The 17,054-nt window shown below is 37.7% G+C and overlaps 1 protein-coding gene across 2 annotated transcripts in view; it reads left to right on the top strand.

The window, feature by feature from the left end:
- The window catches only part of Ryk (receptor like tyrosine kinase), an 88,187-nt gene that overhangs the window by 32,738 nt on the left and 38,395 nt on the right, over window positions 1–17,054 (top strand). For both annotated transcript variants that reach the window (XM_078043342.1, XM_078043341.1), the window contains exons 3-5: window positions 7,755–7,854; window positions 9,732–9,866; window positions 12,977–13,030. In XM_078043342.1, coding sequence (XP_077899468.1) covers window positions 7,755–7,854; window positions 9,732–9,866; window positions 12,977–13,030 — 289 coding nt within the window. The remainder of the gene's footprint in view (window positions 1–7,754; window positions 7,855–9,731; window positions 9,867–12,976; window positions 13,031–17,054) is intronic.

Below are 17,054 nucleotides of genomic sequence, written 5' to 3'. Positions count from 1 at the left end.
AGGGTCTCTGATGAATCTCAATGGCTGGGTACATTGTGAATCAGGAGGAGCCATGGTATAGCTTTTTCCATATTGTTTATTTTTTTTTTGTGGAGCACAAATTTTAAAGTCCATGCTTAGCAGACATCAAATGATATCATTAGTGTATATTTGGACTGCTGCTGATGATGGGAAGTGCCTGGTAAGGTGGGAGTTCCCTGACTTGTTGTGGAGCCATCAGCATCTGTTTACACATGCAGGCCAAAAGCCTTATCTCCTTTTTCTGTACCTTCTAAATCTAGGAGGTTCTCTTTCATAATTATATCATTTTTTGTGGTGCTGGGGATCGAACCTGGGGCATTGTGGATGCTAGGCAAGTGCTCTGTCACTGAGCTACATCTCCAGCTCTTATAATTACATCTTAAATTTCTACCTCTCTGGAAACCTACTGCCTTATCCTTAATTTTGGTCTTCATTATTTCTTCCAGGATATGGTCAGTATTCTTAACTGAACTCCTTGCCTCAAATTGGCTTCTTCTTATACCATCCCCATAGCCACAGTAGGGACTCTCTGTTGCCACCAGAATGAAGTTTGATTTCTTGAGAGATCTTCATTATTTTGTCCCTGCCTTTCTTTTCTGCCTCCTCTTCAGCCAATCATTAGTGCCATCGTTGTCTGTCTTGCAATTTCTTTTTCCTTTTTCTTTCTAATATGTGAGATTGAACCCAGGGGTGCATTACCACTGAGCTTACCCACCCTTTTTATTTTTTATTTTTGTACAGGGTCTCCCTAAGTTGCTTAGGGCCTCTCTGCTTGCCTCAAACTTGTGATCCTTCTGCCTCAGCCTCCTGAGTTGCTGGGATTACAGTCATGCACCACCTTGCCTGACCTGTCTTGCAATTTCTTGATCTATCGCTTTGATGCTGACTGCTCTGCTAGAAATATCTTTTATCCAATCAGTTCTTTTTTTTACCTGATTAAGCTGGTGTCCCCTCTCCTCCAGCTGTAGCAGGTGCCTTTTCCTTATCCTTAGTGCCCTTCTCCTCTCTTATAACCCTAGTCATACTCCCAAGAATATTGTAAGAGTTGATTTTCTTTTCTGTCTCCCTCCTAGCTGCTGAACACCTCAAGATTATTCCCTGTGCCTGGTGTAAGCACTTCGTACTGACTGCAGAAGAAACAGACAGGTAGCAGCCACAGGGCACAGCTCCACAAGGAGAACCTCTGAGGTGTTAGAGCTTTTCAGAGTTGCAATGTGCTGCTTTAGGAGAGGGGACTTTCCTGGTTCTGAAGTGTAAGGCAGGGTACATGAGACAGTAGGTAGACACATAGGATTTTTCAGGTATTTTACTCTAAAATTGAGTGAGATCAGTTTGGAAAAATGAATGGAATTTATAGATTGAAAATGTAGCTGAACTTATTTGAAGAGTTCATCCGTAACAGGTATAAACATTTATGATAAAAAACTGGAATTTTTGTGTGTGAATCTAGTTTCAGGCTTCAGCCACCATCTCAGCTCCTAATTCCACTTCTGGGTCATGATGTGTGGTGATTTGAGCAGTTGATTAATTGCAGTTTGTTCATTTTAAAAATTAATTTTACAAGTAGGCAATGTATGGACATGGTACATATTCAAAAGTTATAAAAGGTATACAGTGAAAAATAAATTCCTTCCACTTTCCAAGTACCATCTCAAGCAATCCAGCTACCGCATCTCCTTTCTCTGGGTCACCCATTATTGCCTGATTCTTGTCTTCTAAAGATAGACATTTATTTGTGTGTGAATATGCAAGTATATATGTCTATATATTTTAAACAACATACTCTATATTTTTCTGCAGTTTGCAGAGCGCTGAACAATGTGTCCTGGTAAAAGTGCTCTGCACCTTCATATAGAGTTCCACTTTCTTTCACCTTCAGATGTCCATATCACTTTTTTTTATATGATTGTACATTTTGGTTCATTGATCAGTTCCTAGGAGAGGAGATGAAGACCCATATTTGGGAGTGGCCTTGCTTAAAGTAGTAGCAGGGGCAGAAAGAGGCAGAGATGACTTGAAATGGGAAAGTCATCCAACATGATTCAGTGATAGGTTCTTCACCTGATATTTGGCTCTGAGATGCAGTCCTGAACTTTTAGAAGGAAGTCTATAGCTCCTGAGCTCTAACACTATCACAAATTCAGTTCTTACTTTTTAAGTCTTGCTAGAAGATGAAATATTTGCTTCCAAAGATCTATAGACTTGCTGGTATGGCAGAGATATTTTAACATTAGTTTTCACACATCAAAGCTTTCGCTAATAGTGTTATTCTCCAGTGTTTACATAACTGTTTTGTCTTGCCAGATAGATTGTGGTTTCCTCAGAGGCTGGAGCTGTGTGTATCTTATTCTTAACATGTATGTCACATGCCTTAGTGAGTGAGTGGAAAAGACCATTGTGTAAATTGCATTTAGAGATGGGAGTAGAATCTGGTATCGATTGTCTTTTACAAGGCCATGCATTTTAATTTTTTTTTCAAAGCAGACTACTGTGTGTTTTAAACAGATATTTAGTTTCTTCTATATTCTAGAACATTCCCTAATGCATCTGTTAAGTGTCAGTAGATATTTTAGATAGCTAAAAAGCAAAATGTAGTAAGATGTCGTGGAATACTTCCACCACCCCAAAGCTGTTCTTTGGTTTCAGGAATCCTTCCTCATTGTTGGGAGAGTCTGTGTGAACTTGTCTGAGTTCCAGCAGCAGCCCCTGGGGGTGAGCAAGCTGTGTCCCCTGCAGAGTGAGGTTTCTATGACAAAGGCAGCTCTGGTAATTTCAGAGAAATTAAGAGGGCTATTTGCTGTCTGGCAAGTGTATTCACTTTAAATGTGTACTCTGTGTGTTCCAGAAGGAAATGGCTTTACTCATCAGCTGCCTATTTGCAATTGCCATTTGTTTCCAAGTAAGGGAAGATTACCAAAAATGTTTATTTTTTAGCTTATTCAAATATTTATATTTTCTCTAGCTTCTTTTCTAGAAGCTAGAGAAAATATAAATTCATTTTTCCCCCTGATAAACAACTGCTGTTCAAATTTTTTCATTCCAGTATATTATAAATTTAGTCTTTGAAAAGGTATTTCTTCAAAAGGTGTTTGGTAAGTGAGATTTCTTGTAGATTAATACATGCCAAAGTACAGAAAATTGGACTTTAATAATTGGCAATTCTTCTCTGATCTTAGAAACTGCAGTTTAAAAATTGATATCCTAAGGACTCATAGTCTTTCAAAAAGGAAGCCTTGGGCAGAAGGCAGGCTCCATGCTATTTTATACTCCTCCAGACTGTGGCGTGGCCAAAGAGGTCACTTTCTCAAACCTCCTGGCTAGCTCTTTGTCACCTCTTTCCATGCCCTAGTCTGCCTTACTCCATCAATTTCATCTCCTTTCCTCTCCCTTTCTCTTACCCTTACCACACTGAGGTGCTTTGGTGTTAGTCTTGTCCCTTACTCTCAGCACTGCAGTTAGGGCTTTTGATTCCTTTCCTTTTTAAGGGCTCAGGTTCCTGGTTAGCTGCTCTTCTGTTTGCAGGAAAAGAGCTAGAATAAAGCAGAGTAAGTTTGGCTTTGAATCTCTTAAAATTGAGGGCCATAGGACCACTAGGTAGATGTGTTTAGTAGGTAACTGTACATGTGGAAAGACTGAAGATAGAGACTAGTTGATAATGAGATCACATTGTGGTAAAATTGGCTAGGACCTAGTATACTATGAGAGAAGGAATTTATCATTTAAAGAGGACAATGGACCTTTCCTTGGAACCGGGGGTACAGAGGATGGATGGGCCCTCCAGCAGATCTGCTTGGTGCTGAAAAGAAAGCAAGATGGTTCCTCTGTTGGCTGAAGAGACAAGAGCATTACCTGAGAGTAAGGAAGAAGGAAGGGCAGTAGTGAATCTATAAGGGTCTGTGAGGTTTGGAGTGAAAAAGAGTAGGGAGGAGAGGGACCACTGAAGAAGGGATTGCTGAGCAGGATAAAGGCAAACCCTGAGACTGGAGGTCATCATGGTATAAGAGCACCTTCTCTCCAGAATGTGATTGCTTGCAACAGGCTGGGCAGCAGTAATAGAGTAAGAAACAGTCAGGATGCTGGTGTTGCCTTCTAAGAATATAGAAGAGGAAGAAAACCAGTTCAGGTTGTCAACATCACTATGTCAGTAATGCCCTTTGGGAGGCACAGACTGTCGGAATGTGAAATCAAGTGGTCTTTTCTGGGCTGGAGGAGAAGGAAGTAGTTTAGTTGGTCACTGTATCCCAGTTGTAAGCATAGCCCCTTGCTCATGTATGTGCCTCATAAATATTGACTGATTTCCAGTAGCAGAGATGAAGAGTTTTGTAGGAATCGGAGGTGGGTAGTCAGAGATAATAAGGGATATTTGATACAATGGTGTTTTTGTATTTTCTTTGGTTTTGAAGATGGCAGGAGACAAATGAGTTAAGGGCCAAGGCCTCTGTAGAGTTCTATGTATCATTGGTGTAGCTGATGTGAGTCCTAGCCATTAGGAAAAGTTGTGAACTTCAGAGCAGAGGGGACTGTGCATATGAAAGAGATGTCTGGAAAGGACATATGGATCCTGAAAGACACTCATCCCACTGTGAAACCCCACCCATTAGGTGTTGTAGAAACTGAATGCTGGGTAAGAGAAGAGGTCACTTCAGATTGGGGAAGAAGAGGCTGAGAGTGTGGGAGGCTGTTCAGAATAGTGAGGTTACCCAAATGGGGGGTCAAACAGGAAGACTGTGACATTGCTATCAGTAGCACAAGAGGGTTTGTGTCTGAATCCCTGGGGTTGGCAGTAGGTTGATGGGAAGTATAGCATGACCGTAGGAGAGCTACTCTGGAGTGACTGGGTCTGCGTTTATCAGAGGGAATCTGCCAGTTTAACAGGTACATAACATAACAGGTGTGGTCTGTTATCCTGTTTGATTCTCATGTTGTATTCACATTCTACAAAGCTTGAAAAGGGTGTTAATTTATGTAAGGGTCACCTGGTACCATAGTTCCAAATCTATTTTTTCTGTGTTAATTTGTGTACCTTCCTTTGATAAGTGGTCCTCTTCAGAGATATCATGGTATAGTGATACAGTCAATGATAAATAGTATAGAACAGAAAATGCATTCTCTTCATGTTTTAGGGCTCATTCTTGGCCCTTGACTATAGCTCTGTAACACCCCCTGGTGGCAGCAATATTTTTGTGACTATTAACACTTCTAGCCAAGGTATCACTGATTCACTGATATGATGCAGGGGGAACATTTGTTTTGGGCTTTTTGTTTGTTTTGTTTTTTTCTCAAAGGTATAGTCAAGTTTATTTAGGAATGTAGATAAATACTCTAGGGAGAATGAAATCAAGAGGGAGAGGTCTTTGGGGTATAGCAAGGAATATACACTCAATGTGGGCTATCTCCAGAGGGAAAGATAGCCAGAATATTTTTTTTGTGTTCAATGTGCTACCAAATAAAGATTTTAACAGTTGTTTATGTACCTATCTAAATAACAAAGGAGAATTTGATATTCACATCTCTATAGTGTTTAGCTCAGGGACCCCCAGATAGAACGTGGAAGGAGAAATTCAAAGGGGGAACAAAATATACTGGGTTGATTGAGTCCCCCTTCTTATCCATGGGTGACAGCACCCACTGCCTTAGCTGATACCCAGGGACCATTCATTCCCTATAGTCTGGGATGATACTTTTCCTCTTTCATCTTTATTAGATACACCATTTCATTGATATTTTAAAATATAATATAAACATATTTATCTCCTTAAAAAGAATATAGAAAAACTCTGGGACCCTCCTTTCCCACCTGTCTTCCATTCTTTCTAGTTAAGTTTTGTTTTTTAAAAATTTAAATTAAATTTATTTTAATTGATATATTTTTATATCAATATAAAAGTTGTACATATTTATAGAGTACCATGTGATGTTTCAATATGTGTATACATTGTATAATGTTTAAATCAGGGTAAACAATATCTGTCTCCTCAAACATTTATCATTTGTTCGTGGTGAAAACATTCAAATTTTTTCCTTCTAGGTTTTTGTTGTATGTAGCACATTATTGTTATCTGTATCACTCCACCATGCAATAGCACTCCTGAAGTTTTTACTTCTGTCGCCCAACCTCCATTAATGACCTTTCTGCTCTGAACTTCTATGAGATTTACTTTTTTAAATTCCATATGTGAATGAGATCATGAAGTACTTGTCCTGTGCCTGGCTTATTTCATGTAACATAATTTCCAGTTCGTGTTGTTGCAAGTCACAGGAGTTTACCCTTAAAAAACTTTTTTTAATGGCCGGATAGTATTGCATTGAATATATATAGTACATTTTCTTTATACATTTATCAGTTAATAGACACTGAGGTGGTTTCCCAGTGAATATGAGAGTACAGATATCTTTTTGTAAGCTTAACAATGAGTTCTTGCATTTCTTTCTTCCCACTCTTTTTCCATCCCACTTCTTTATAGCTCTGCCAGTCATAGCTCTCTACCAAAACCACCCTATGACCGCTGAATGGGAGAAGGGCACTGTAGTTACAAAGATTCAAAGGCAGGACAAAGAATATATGAAATGTAAGACCTCATTGAAGATCTTGAAGGTTGGAGCAGTTCAGAATTTCAGCTATTACTTTCCAATTTGAGCTGCTTTTTCCGTGAATTCTGTATAGCAATAGGGCTATATTTATTGTTGTTAGTTGGTTCTATTAAGCCAGGTTGGTATGCCAGGTTTGATAGTTACTGGTGTTCCAGGGATGTCTTATTGGTCCCTTCTGGATTCTGAGTCACTTGAGAAATAGATCCAGAGATTAGATATGGATTCCAAATATGAACTTTCTTTGCCATTGTTAGCTTTCCATTACTGTAACAAAATATCTGAGACAATAAATTTATTAAAAAAATAGGTTTGTTTCAGCTCATGTTTTTAAAGGTTTTAGTCCTTGATTGAGGGCAATGCTGCTTTAGTTCTCTGATAGCATATCATGGAGGGACCCTGTGGTAGAACAATTGCTTACCTCATGGCCAGTAAGCAAAGAGGAAGAGGAAAGAGCCAGGATCCCACAATCTCTTTTCTGGAAATGTCCCCAGTGATCTATAGACCTCTCACTAGGCTCCACCTCCTTAAGGTTTTATCACCTTCCAATAGTGCTACCCTGGGAACCAGACCTTTAAAACATGGGTCTTTGGTGGACATGCAGCATCTAAACTACAGCAGAGGGAAAAGCTGTACTAGAGAATATGGCTTAGATATTCCATGAGAATGCCATGCCTTGGAATCTGTTAGGTGAGTGTGTGTGCAGAACAGACCTCCATCCACCAGGCACATAGAGGCCCTCAGAGCTTGACTTGTATCAACTAGACCAGGTGTTGGAAAATAGTTATGATCTGTAAATCATATGTCTCCACTCCTTGGTTCTTCATATCTTGCTCTCCAGGAGTTCTCTGTTGATGACTACAGAGTCTTCAGAAGGATTTCTGAATCCTAGATTGTAGGGTTTAGGGGAAAGGATTTTGGGGATATTATTCTGGACATCAGATAGAGGTGACTGATTGGGTTGAATATTTATCTAATTGAAAATTCCTAGGACTACTTCTGACTATTTAGATTTTTTTGATAGCTGGATTCTTTGTACATATGAAAAGCTCATGCATTGATTAATAAGCTAATTAATGAAATCAAGCTATTGAGGTCCTTTCTGTTATCATAGGTCTAGTGTGTTTGTTTCTTTCCATTTACAGGTTGAGTATAAGCTGGGATTCCAAGTAGACAATTTTGTGGCTATGGATATGCCCCAGGTCAACATTTCTGCTCAAGGGGAAGTTCCACGCACTTTATCAGGTCAGTAAGTCTCAAAGGCTGCTTAGTATTCTGCCATGTCTCACATCCCCCAAAGTCATTTTACTGATGTATATAGTGTGTCTTAGTTTGATAAATGTAGCACATATAAGTACTTTGAAAGCACATTTTGTGAGTACTTTTTTTCCACTGTGTTCTTAAGTTGTTCCCTCTTTTCCATCCTTCTAGAGCTGTCTATACTCAGATCTTCCCTCTTTTTCTGAATTGCTGGCACTGGCCCCCACATATCTGGTCTTGCTTCTTTGTTTAATGCTCACATCTCACACTGTGGCCTGGATGGTCATTGCACGCTCACATCTAATCACATATTGTCAAGCCTCAATGCTACCTGCTCCCATCAAACAAATACATTCCAGACTCCCCAGCTTGTGTCCTGGATTGTTTATCCTCTGCCCCTGCCTGCTGCACTTGTCCAGGCATTCCAGCATTTACATACAGTTTTCCATCCTTGTTGCCAAGCCTTAAACCATCATCCCTCCCCCCCTTCTACTTCTACAAGACTCAAAATCTGCACTGTTCTTTTTCTGCCTCCTTCTCTCCAACTGTTGAATTTTTTTTCTTTTCTCCCTTACCATAGAACCTTACATTCTATTGGTCTTGAACTGCTTATAGTATCTGACAGTTCCTAGGTGCCTAGCATAACAGCTGGTGCAGGATAGATGCTAAATACACTCAGCTGAATGAATCAAAAATGTGTCTTACTCATACCAATTTAACTGCTTTTGAGGTGACTTGAAGGCTCTTGAAGATGTGAGGTTTTAAGAAAATGGAAATATTAAAAAAATTGAAAGTATTGGCTACAGCAGTGTTGTGAAACTTTTTCTGGCTGTCTTACTGTGATTAATGACATGCATTAATCTAAGCAGAGGAAGGCTGGTTAACTTTTATAGGTCTGTAAAGAAATTTCAAAATGCTTGAATTTATGGTATATTCTTTTAGATGGAAGAAGGATATATTCTAAATTTATAGGAAAAAATCTTAAGCTGAAAGATTAAAAAAAAAAAAGATGTACTAAAGTCTGTTATCCCATCATTACAATTATTGGTTAAAGCCAGTTTCTAGAGCTCAGGATGTATCTCAGTGGCAGAGCACTTGCCTGTCATGCCTGAGGCCCCAAGTTCAATCCCTAGCACAGGGGTTGGGGAGCAATTGCTATTTAGAAAAGTGATCTTTTTAATTCACAGTTGAGAACTTATCAGATTTCTGTATAGGTTTATATTTGATGTTTTCATTAGGAGGAGAAAATAATTACATCTTGGTACTGAGTTGTCTTTACTTTTTATCATGTAATTTTTGTTGTTTCTGGTGTTGATGTGAATGATAAAGTCAGCAGGGTTTGCCTTAAGATTCTGTAGTTTTTGTGTATTCAAATAGCAGAATTTATAAATCATGAGCTGGGGCAGTGGTGCACATCTGTAATCCCAGTGAGAGGCTGAGGCAGGAGGATCACAAGTTCCAGGCCAACCTCAGCAAATTAACAAGGCCCTAAGCAACTTAGTGAGACCCTGTCTCAAAATATAAAATAAAAAGGGAGAGGGACATGGCTCAGTGGTTAAGCGCCCCTGGATTTAGTCCCCAGTACCAAAAAACAAAACAAAACAAAAAAACTCCTCCATAAACAAAAGTTAAAAATAATTATCTCTTCATTTGTTCTTTAGCATTAACTTTTTTTTTTTTTTTAAAGAATGAATGAAATAATGTCTTGGAACTGTGGTGATCTGAAAGTTTCTATTTAATTTATTTTAAAATGTGTTATTTTTGTTTTATTGCAGCAAAAATACAATTCTAGAATGTTGTTTTTTTTTCTTTCTTATTTTTTTTAAGACAGTTAAAATAGTTTATTTTATTTCTTTAAACAGTGTTTCGGGTCGAGCTTTCCTGCACTGGCAAAGTAGATTCTGAAGTTATGATACTAATGCAGCTCAACTTGACAGTAAATTCTTCAAAAAATTTTACAGTCTTAAATTTTAAACGAAGGAAAATGTGCTACAAAAGTAAGGAATTTATTTAACAAAATGTATCTTATGTATATGTGAAAAGGTCAATGAGAAACTTTGTTGTCTTTGTACACATTTAATTATGACCAAGTCTTAATTTTAGTTGCAAATGAGAAATGAAAGTATACTAATAGATATGAAATTCTGAGATAATCCCAAGATAATTTGTAGCTAGGATCTCATTTAGGCCCTACCTTGCTTTCTCAGAATCTTTTGTCAGAATTGCTAGGGTATTTTCCATTAGGATTGTAAAATAGTATTCAAGTGTCTGAAGAGGTCAAGAAATAAGATCAGTCTGACAGGAGCCTCCTAGTAGCTGAGTGTTACTTCTTTCCTTTACAATGTACTTTTATGTATAAACAATGCTCTGAGTTTAGATAGACCTGGGTTATAATGACAGTTCTGCTTCTTTTAGGAATTTGGGATAAATTACTTAACCTTTCTAAGGTTCAGTTTTTTCATCTGCAAAATGGAAATAATACCTATTTCAGAGGATTTTTTTTTTAAATAAAAAGGTTATTTAAAGGTAGCCTAATACATATAATATTGAATGTGGGTACTTAATAAATGTTAGTAGTTTTGATTTTGAATTATATTAGCTGTTATTCAGGAAATTACAGTAGGGTGGTACAAGTCTGTAATCCAGCTACTTGGGAAGCTGAGGCAGGACATCGAAAATTTAAAACCATACCATCCTGGGCCAACTTCATGAGATACTGTATCAAAATAAAAAACAATAACAAAATAAAGGGCTGAGGCTGTAGCTCAGTGATAGAGTGCCACTTGGTTCAATACCTAATATCACCCCCCCACACACCCACACACACAAAATTATAGTAAATATGAAAGAGTTCCAGCATGCTAGGCCATAGATCAAAGAGTTGTCCTTAAATTTTATCTAGTCTAACCCACTCACTATAAGCTACAAAAAGGTAAAGTGACCTGAATTTTCAGGGTCACAGTTGGTTAGCGTCTAAGATAATATCTAAACTACTGAATGCTTACTGTGTCTCACTTGCTTTATATTATATCCAACTCATTTAATCCTTAAAACAGCCCTAGGCAATTTATTCTCCCATTACTTCCATTTTTAGAAGAGGAAGCTGGGAGTCAGAGAATTTGACTAACTTGTCAACATCAAACAGCTAAGTGGTACAGCTTGGAGGCACACCTGTGATTTTAATCTCTTTGTTACATTGCCTATTATCAAATTTCCTATGAAATTAGTACTAAGTGTTTTAAAACATCTGAAACCAGCAAGTGGGTTATAATGGCTGATTTTAAGATGCATTCCAATAAAAAAGTTGTACTGCATTAAAATAGAAATTTTTGAAATAAAAAGCATCTTTAGTTTTAATGTTAATATATTCAGTTGTAATGTACCTACATTCATGCAATTTTGCAGTCAAAGGAGACTATAGACTTTCCAGTCTAAACTGGTCATTATATAATTGATATGAGGAAGCTGGGCCTTAGAGAGGCCACCTAGGTTTGTTTTTTTTTTTTAATTTTTTATTTTTTTATTGGTTGTTCACAACATTACAAAGCTCTTGACATATCATATTTCATATATTAGATTGAAGTGGGTTATGAACTCCCAATTTTACCCCAAATGCAGATTGCAGAATCACGTCGGTTACACATCCACAATTTTACATAATGCCCAATTAGTAATTGTTGTATTCTGCTACCTTTCCTATCCCCTCCTATCCCCCCTCCCCTCCCCTCCCCTCCCATCTTCTCTCTCTACCCCATCTACTGTAATTCATTACTCTCCTTGTTTATTTTCCCATTCCCCTCACAACCTCTTATATGTAATTTTGTATAGCAATGAGGGTCTCCCTTCATTTCCATGCAATTTCCCTTTACTCTTCCTTTCCCTCCCATCTCATGACTCTGTTTAATGTTAGTCTTTTCTTCCTGCTCTTCCTCCTTGCTCTGTTCATAGTTGCTCTCATTATATCAAAGAAGACATTTGGTATTTGTTTTGTAGGGATTGACTAGCTTCACTAAGCATAATCTGCTCTAGTGCCATCCATTTCCCTGCAAATTCTATGATTTTGTCATTTTTTATTGCTGCATAGTACTCCATTGTGTATAGATGCCACATTTTTTTTATCCATTCATCTATTGAAGGGCATCTGGGTTGGTTCCACAGTCTAGCTATTGTGAATTGTGCTGCTATGAACATCGATGTGGCAGCATCCCTGTAGCATGCTCTTTTAAGGTCTTTAGGGAATAGTCCGAGAAGGGCAATAGCAGGGTCAAATGGTGGTTCCATTCCCAGCTTTCCCAGGAATCTCCAAACTGCTGAGGCCACCTAGGTTTACATAGCTAGTTAATAGGATGTTGAACACCCAGTTCCTGATCCCCAGGTAGGTATGCAGTGACTCTATCATAGCGATTCATCTGTTCCTTTTAAAGACAGAATGATGGCTGAAAGTGGTGTGGTCTGTGGATCCCACCACTGCCAGTATCAGCTAAGGTTAATGATCAATTAATATTCAGAATGATCCTGTACCTTCTCCATTTTATTTAATGTATACATGAAAATTAACATTAAAATTCCATATGGGCATAATTTTCTACTCTATTTTAAATTTAATATAATACCACTGTGTTATTTGGTGTTCATTCTTTTGGCCATTCCAACTATCCGATTCATGTTCATGAGTGTTACTTATTATATGATCTTGATGTGATATAGGTGTTACTCCCTAGAAAAGTTCCTTTATCATATGGGGGTGGTAGTAATGTATTTATCAAATTTTATTACTCCAAGAGTCCTTAGAGCCTCTATATTCTGCTGATGTGCTCTATGAACCCCCATAGAGACAATATAGGATGTGGCCAAGCCTCTTGACCATAGAAACACTTTTCATTGAGAGTGTGTATGTAACACTGATATAGACTTTTTGATTGACTGTAATGATGATTATCAAATACTAAAGTATTCATTATTTTGCAATAAATACCATTTTTTACTTAGTACAGGCAATGTTTTGATAGAGCACAAAACTGTTGAGGAAATTCAGAAAATCTTAAAGTATTTAAGGATTACATGGAAAATAAAGAATCTCTAAACTATATTTTATCTCCACCTTCAGAACTTGAAGAAGTAAAAACTTCAGCATTGGACAAAAACACTAGCAGAACTATTTGTAAGTGTTACTGTGTTGTTTTTTCTCATTATCGGGGTGAAAAAATTGTTGATTGCATATGAACATGATTGTAAGAAGCCTTATGAGTTCCTAAAAGTTTGTCAAATTAATATTGCTATTTATTTTGCTGATGTTTATAAAGGTTAAATGAAACTGATAGAATATTGAATATTTTGAGAAGCAAATTCATACATATTTTATACAAGTTAGCCAAAAAGCGTTTAGAAGGAAGAATTTATATTGTGCCTTTTCAAGTGGTTATAATTAAAGAATGTATGTGAAAATATATCTAAGTTCTTTATCTATTAGGACATGATTAGAAGATATGATATGCGGCCTAGACCTGAACTATAGCTAATTCCATCCAAATAAAAGTGCAGGCTTAAGGATAGTGCATTATTTAAACCCACAGCAGAGACTTAATGTAGAGTTTTATTGTCAATATTGGTTTTGTTTAGATGCTATAAGTTTGTTTATTTTTTTCCCTTTTTTCTGATATATACACCTCATCAAGTCTTATTTTTCCTGAGGTGGTGTTAATGGAAATATTTTTAAAGGGTACTAGATTTTTTTTCCATGAAAGTAGTCTTTAAAAAATTTTAAGAGGAAAATTTCAAATATACAAAAGTTCAGGGTATGCTCTGATGAACCTGTGTGCCCACCACCCAGTTTTAATAATGGTCAACATTTTGTTAGTGTCCTGCCTTTGATCACCTATTCCTAGGGATGGGTTAGAGTTTTTTTTTTTTTTTAAATTTATGGGTTAGAGTTTTTTAAAAGCACATCATAGGTATCATATCATTTTACTAATAAATATTTTAGTGTAGCTCTCTTAAAAGGTCTTTAAAAAATAAACCCCCAAACCCAAATGACTTACTCATTTTACTTTATCACATGAAAAAGTTAATTCCTTGATGTCTTCTAATAGTCCATGTTCCAATTAAGAAGTGTGTCTGTCTGTGTCTCTCTCTCTCTCTCTCTCTCTCTCTCTCTCTCTCTCTCTCTCGCTCTCACTCTCGCTCTTGCTCTCTCGCTTGGTAGGGGGATTGAACGCAGTGCTTCACATATGCTAGACCAAAAATTATCTCTTTATAATTTTTTCCTGAGTTAGGATCCAGATGAAGACTATACATACTGTGTTTGGTTGATATGTATTTTATATTTGTCAAAAAACACCTCCTGTCTCATAGAGTTTCCTGGTGTATATTTTTTTCTCTTTTTTACAACTGGTAGTTAGGTTTTATGTGTGACTAGGTTCAGGATGAACTCTTCTGGCAAGAATAGTTCATGGATGGTTGTATGTTACTTGCTGTTTCGTCTTTTCATCATCTCAGGATGCATGGGGTATCTGAATGTTCTAAAGTAGATCTTTTTCTAAGGTAAAATATGAGATTGTCTACCCATTAGAATGTTTCAAGAATATTTCATTTGAATTCATCTCTGAGAAGAGAGAAAACATTTTTTTTTAAATGTTACTGCTTCCAAAGTTTACTTTTAAGATTCGAGTTATTTTACCCATTTCTTTTATGCAGGTAGGATGTTACTTCTTATGATAAGCAGTATTGCATCTTATTGACCTGTTTCTAAATGTCTGTGTCTTCCTTGCACATTCTCATCTTCCTTTGCATCTTACATAATTCATCCATTAAACGTTTACTGAGAAGCTAAGATGTACTTGGTTGTGTGACTGAGGTAGAGGATTATACTGTGAGCAAAACAGACCCTGCCCTTAAATGGTTACTTTATTGCAGTAGGCAGCGGTAATATCCCCATCCTGTGGTGGGCTCTGTGGTAAGGTGAGCACTGAGGCCTTTGGGAACTCCAAGGAGGGGCACATAACTTCCTCTGAGGGACATCTTAGGGGGGAAAGTGACAGGAGACCTGAAGGGTAACAGGGTGGTTAAAGGTGAAGTCTCAAAGTGTGGGGATGAGAACAGTGCCTATGGGAGCCTGGAAAATTGGAGGTAGAGCAAGAAGTGTGTGGATGAATCTGCCCAGTAGAGCCATGTCCTCTGCTCTGCCCCAGGCAGAGTTTGGATAGCACTGCCAGCACATGCTGCAGGTCTCAAAACTGAACAGCCCTTCTGTGACATACAGAAATTCTTGAGGGGAGTTATACTTTCACTCAGACTACAGCCATGACTAGTTGTCCTAGAAGCCATTTGGTACTATTGCATTAATCTGTTTGGAGTTTTTATTTGTTGATTTAAAGTTAAGCTAGACTGACTGCAGTGGTGCATGCCTGTAATCCTTGCAGCTCAGGAGGCTGAGGCAGGAGGATTGCAAGTTCAAAGCCAGTCCCAGCAACTTATGGAGGTGCTAAGCAACTTAGTGAGACCCTGTCTCAAAATTTTTTAAAAAAGGGCTGGGGATGTGGCTCAGCTATTAAGCACCATTGGGTTTAGTCCCTGGAAACACCCCCACCCCCAACAAAATTTTTGAAAGCACTTTTGTTTCCCTTATTTCTGTTTTTAAAAGCTATAAATTTTATCTTGGTCCTGACCTATCCCAGAACTCTATACTTGTATGTGTCTCAATTTGACGTTGCCATACAGATGTATTAGGTAACCTAACTAGGACAGTACAAATCTCTTGAATCTCACTTCTCCTAACCTGCTTCTTTTTATGTTTTTAAAGTCACCATTATCCAAGTAATGCCATTAGCCAAAACTTGGACTCTTCTTTGTTTCTTTAATATAATCTCTTAGCAAGGTCTTTTGACTCTGCTTTCCAATCTGTTCACTCCTCATCTTCACAGTGACTCTGGGCCAAGCCTCTGCTGTCTCTTAGAATTCTCAGGCTGGGGATGTGGCTCAAGCAGTAGCGCGCCCATCTAGCATGCGTGTGGCCCGGGTTTGATCCTCAGCATCACATGCAAACAAAGATGTTGTATCTGCCGAAAAACTAAGAAATAAAATATTAAAATTCTCTCTCTCTCTCTCTCTCTCTCCTTCTCTCTTTAAAAAAAAAAAAAAGAATTCTCTAGTAACCTTCTAACTTGTTTCCTGCACCTGCTCTTGCCCCTGTAAACAGCATTCTTCATCCAACATGCAGTCATCATTTTTTTTAAGAGAGAGAGAGAGAGAGAGAGAGAATTTTAATATTTATTTTTTAGTTATTGGTGGACGCAGCATCATTGTTTATATGTGTTGTATGTGGTGCTGAGGATTGAACCCGGGCCTCATGCATGCCAGGTGAGCGCACTATCGCTTGAGCCACATCCCCAGCCCTGCAGTCATCAATTTTTGTGTCATTCCTTTGCTTGAAACTTTGCAGTGATTTCCCATCTCATTTAAGACAAACTCCAGATCCCCTGGGTTTTATTTAGTAGAATTATGAGATGAGCACTCATCATCAAAACTTACACAAATCTCCAGTTTTTCTTGTTCATATGCCTTCACCTTTGGTGCCCATAATGCATGTATGTTTGTCTCTCTGTATTTTTTTTCAGTTTGCCTCTGTGTACAATATCTGTTATTAGATTATTTTTCCTATTGCTGAGCCTTCTTTATGTTTCTCTTGTTAAAACAATATAAAGCTGAATATAGTTTTATTTAATCAAGAGTCTTTAAAAACAGAAAAGCAAAATAATTTCTATTACTCCCAAAGGAACTGTGCTCTTCAGCATGGCAGCTACTAACCATATGTGACTTTTAACTTTAAATTACTTAAAATGAAATAAAATTGAGACTTCAGTTCCTTAGTTGTTCTAGTAGCTACATTTTAATGCCACATAGCCATAGGTGGCCAATGGCTAGTATGTTGGAGAGCACACTTCAGAACAGTTCCATCACTACAGAAAATTCTCTCAGCACTATGGTATATTTTATGTGTACCAATTGTGACTAGTGTACTTATTAGCCAGAAGTTGTATTTGAAATCTCTTAAAAACTACAACAAAGAAAGAAAAAAAAATGTGTGTCAATTTGACGTTGCCACATAGATGTATTAGGTACTCCAACTAGGACAGTACAAACCTCCTGATTCTCACTTCTCCCAACCTGCTTCTTTTATGTTTGTAAAG

This window comes from Ictidomys tridecemlineatus, chromosome 3, assembly GCF_052094955.1.
Source record: "Ictidomys tridecemlineatus isolate mIctTri1 chromosome 3, mIctTri1.hap1, whole genome shotgun sequence".
Taxonomy (NCBI): domain Eukaryota; kingdom Metazoa; phylum Chordata; class Mammalia; order Rodentia; family Sciuridae; genus Ictidomys; species Ictidomys tridecemlineatus.
Note: the sequence above shows the minus strand (reverse complement) of the source record. Positions and strands in the feature narration are given on the sequence as shown.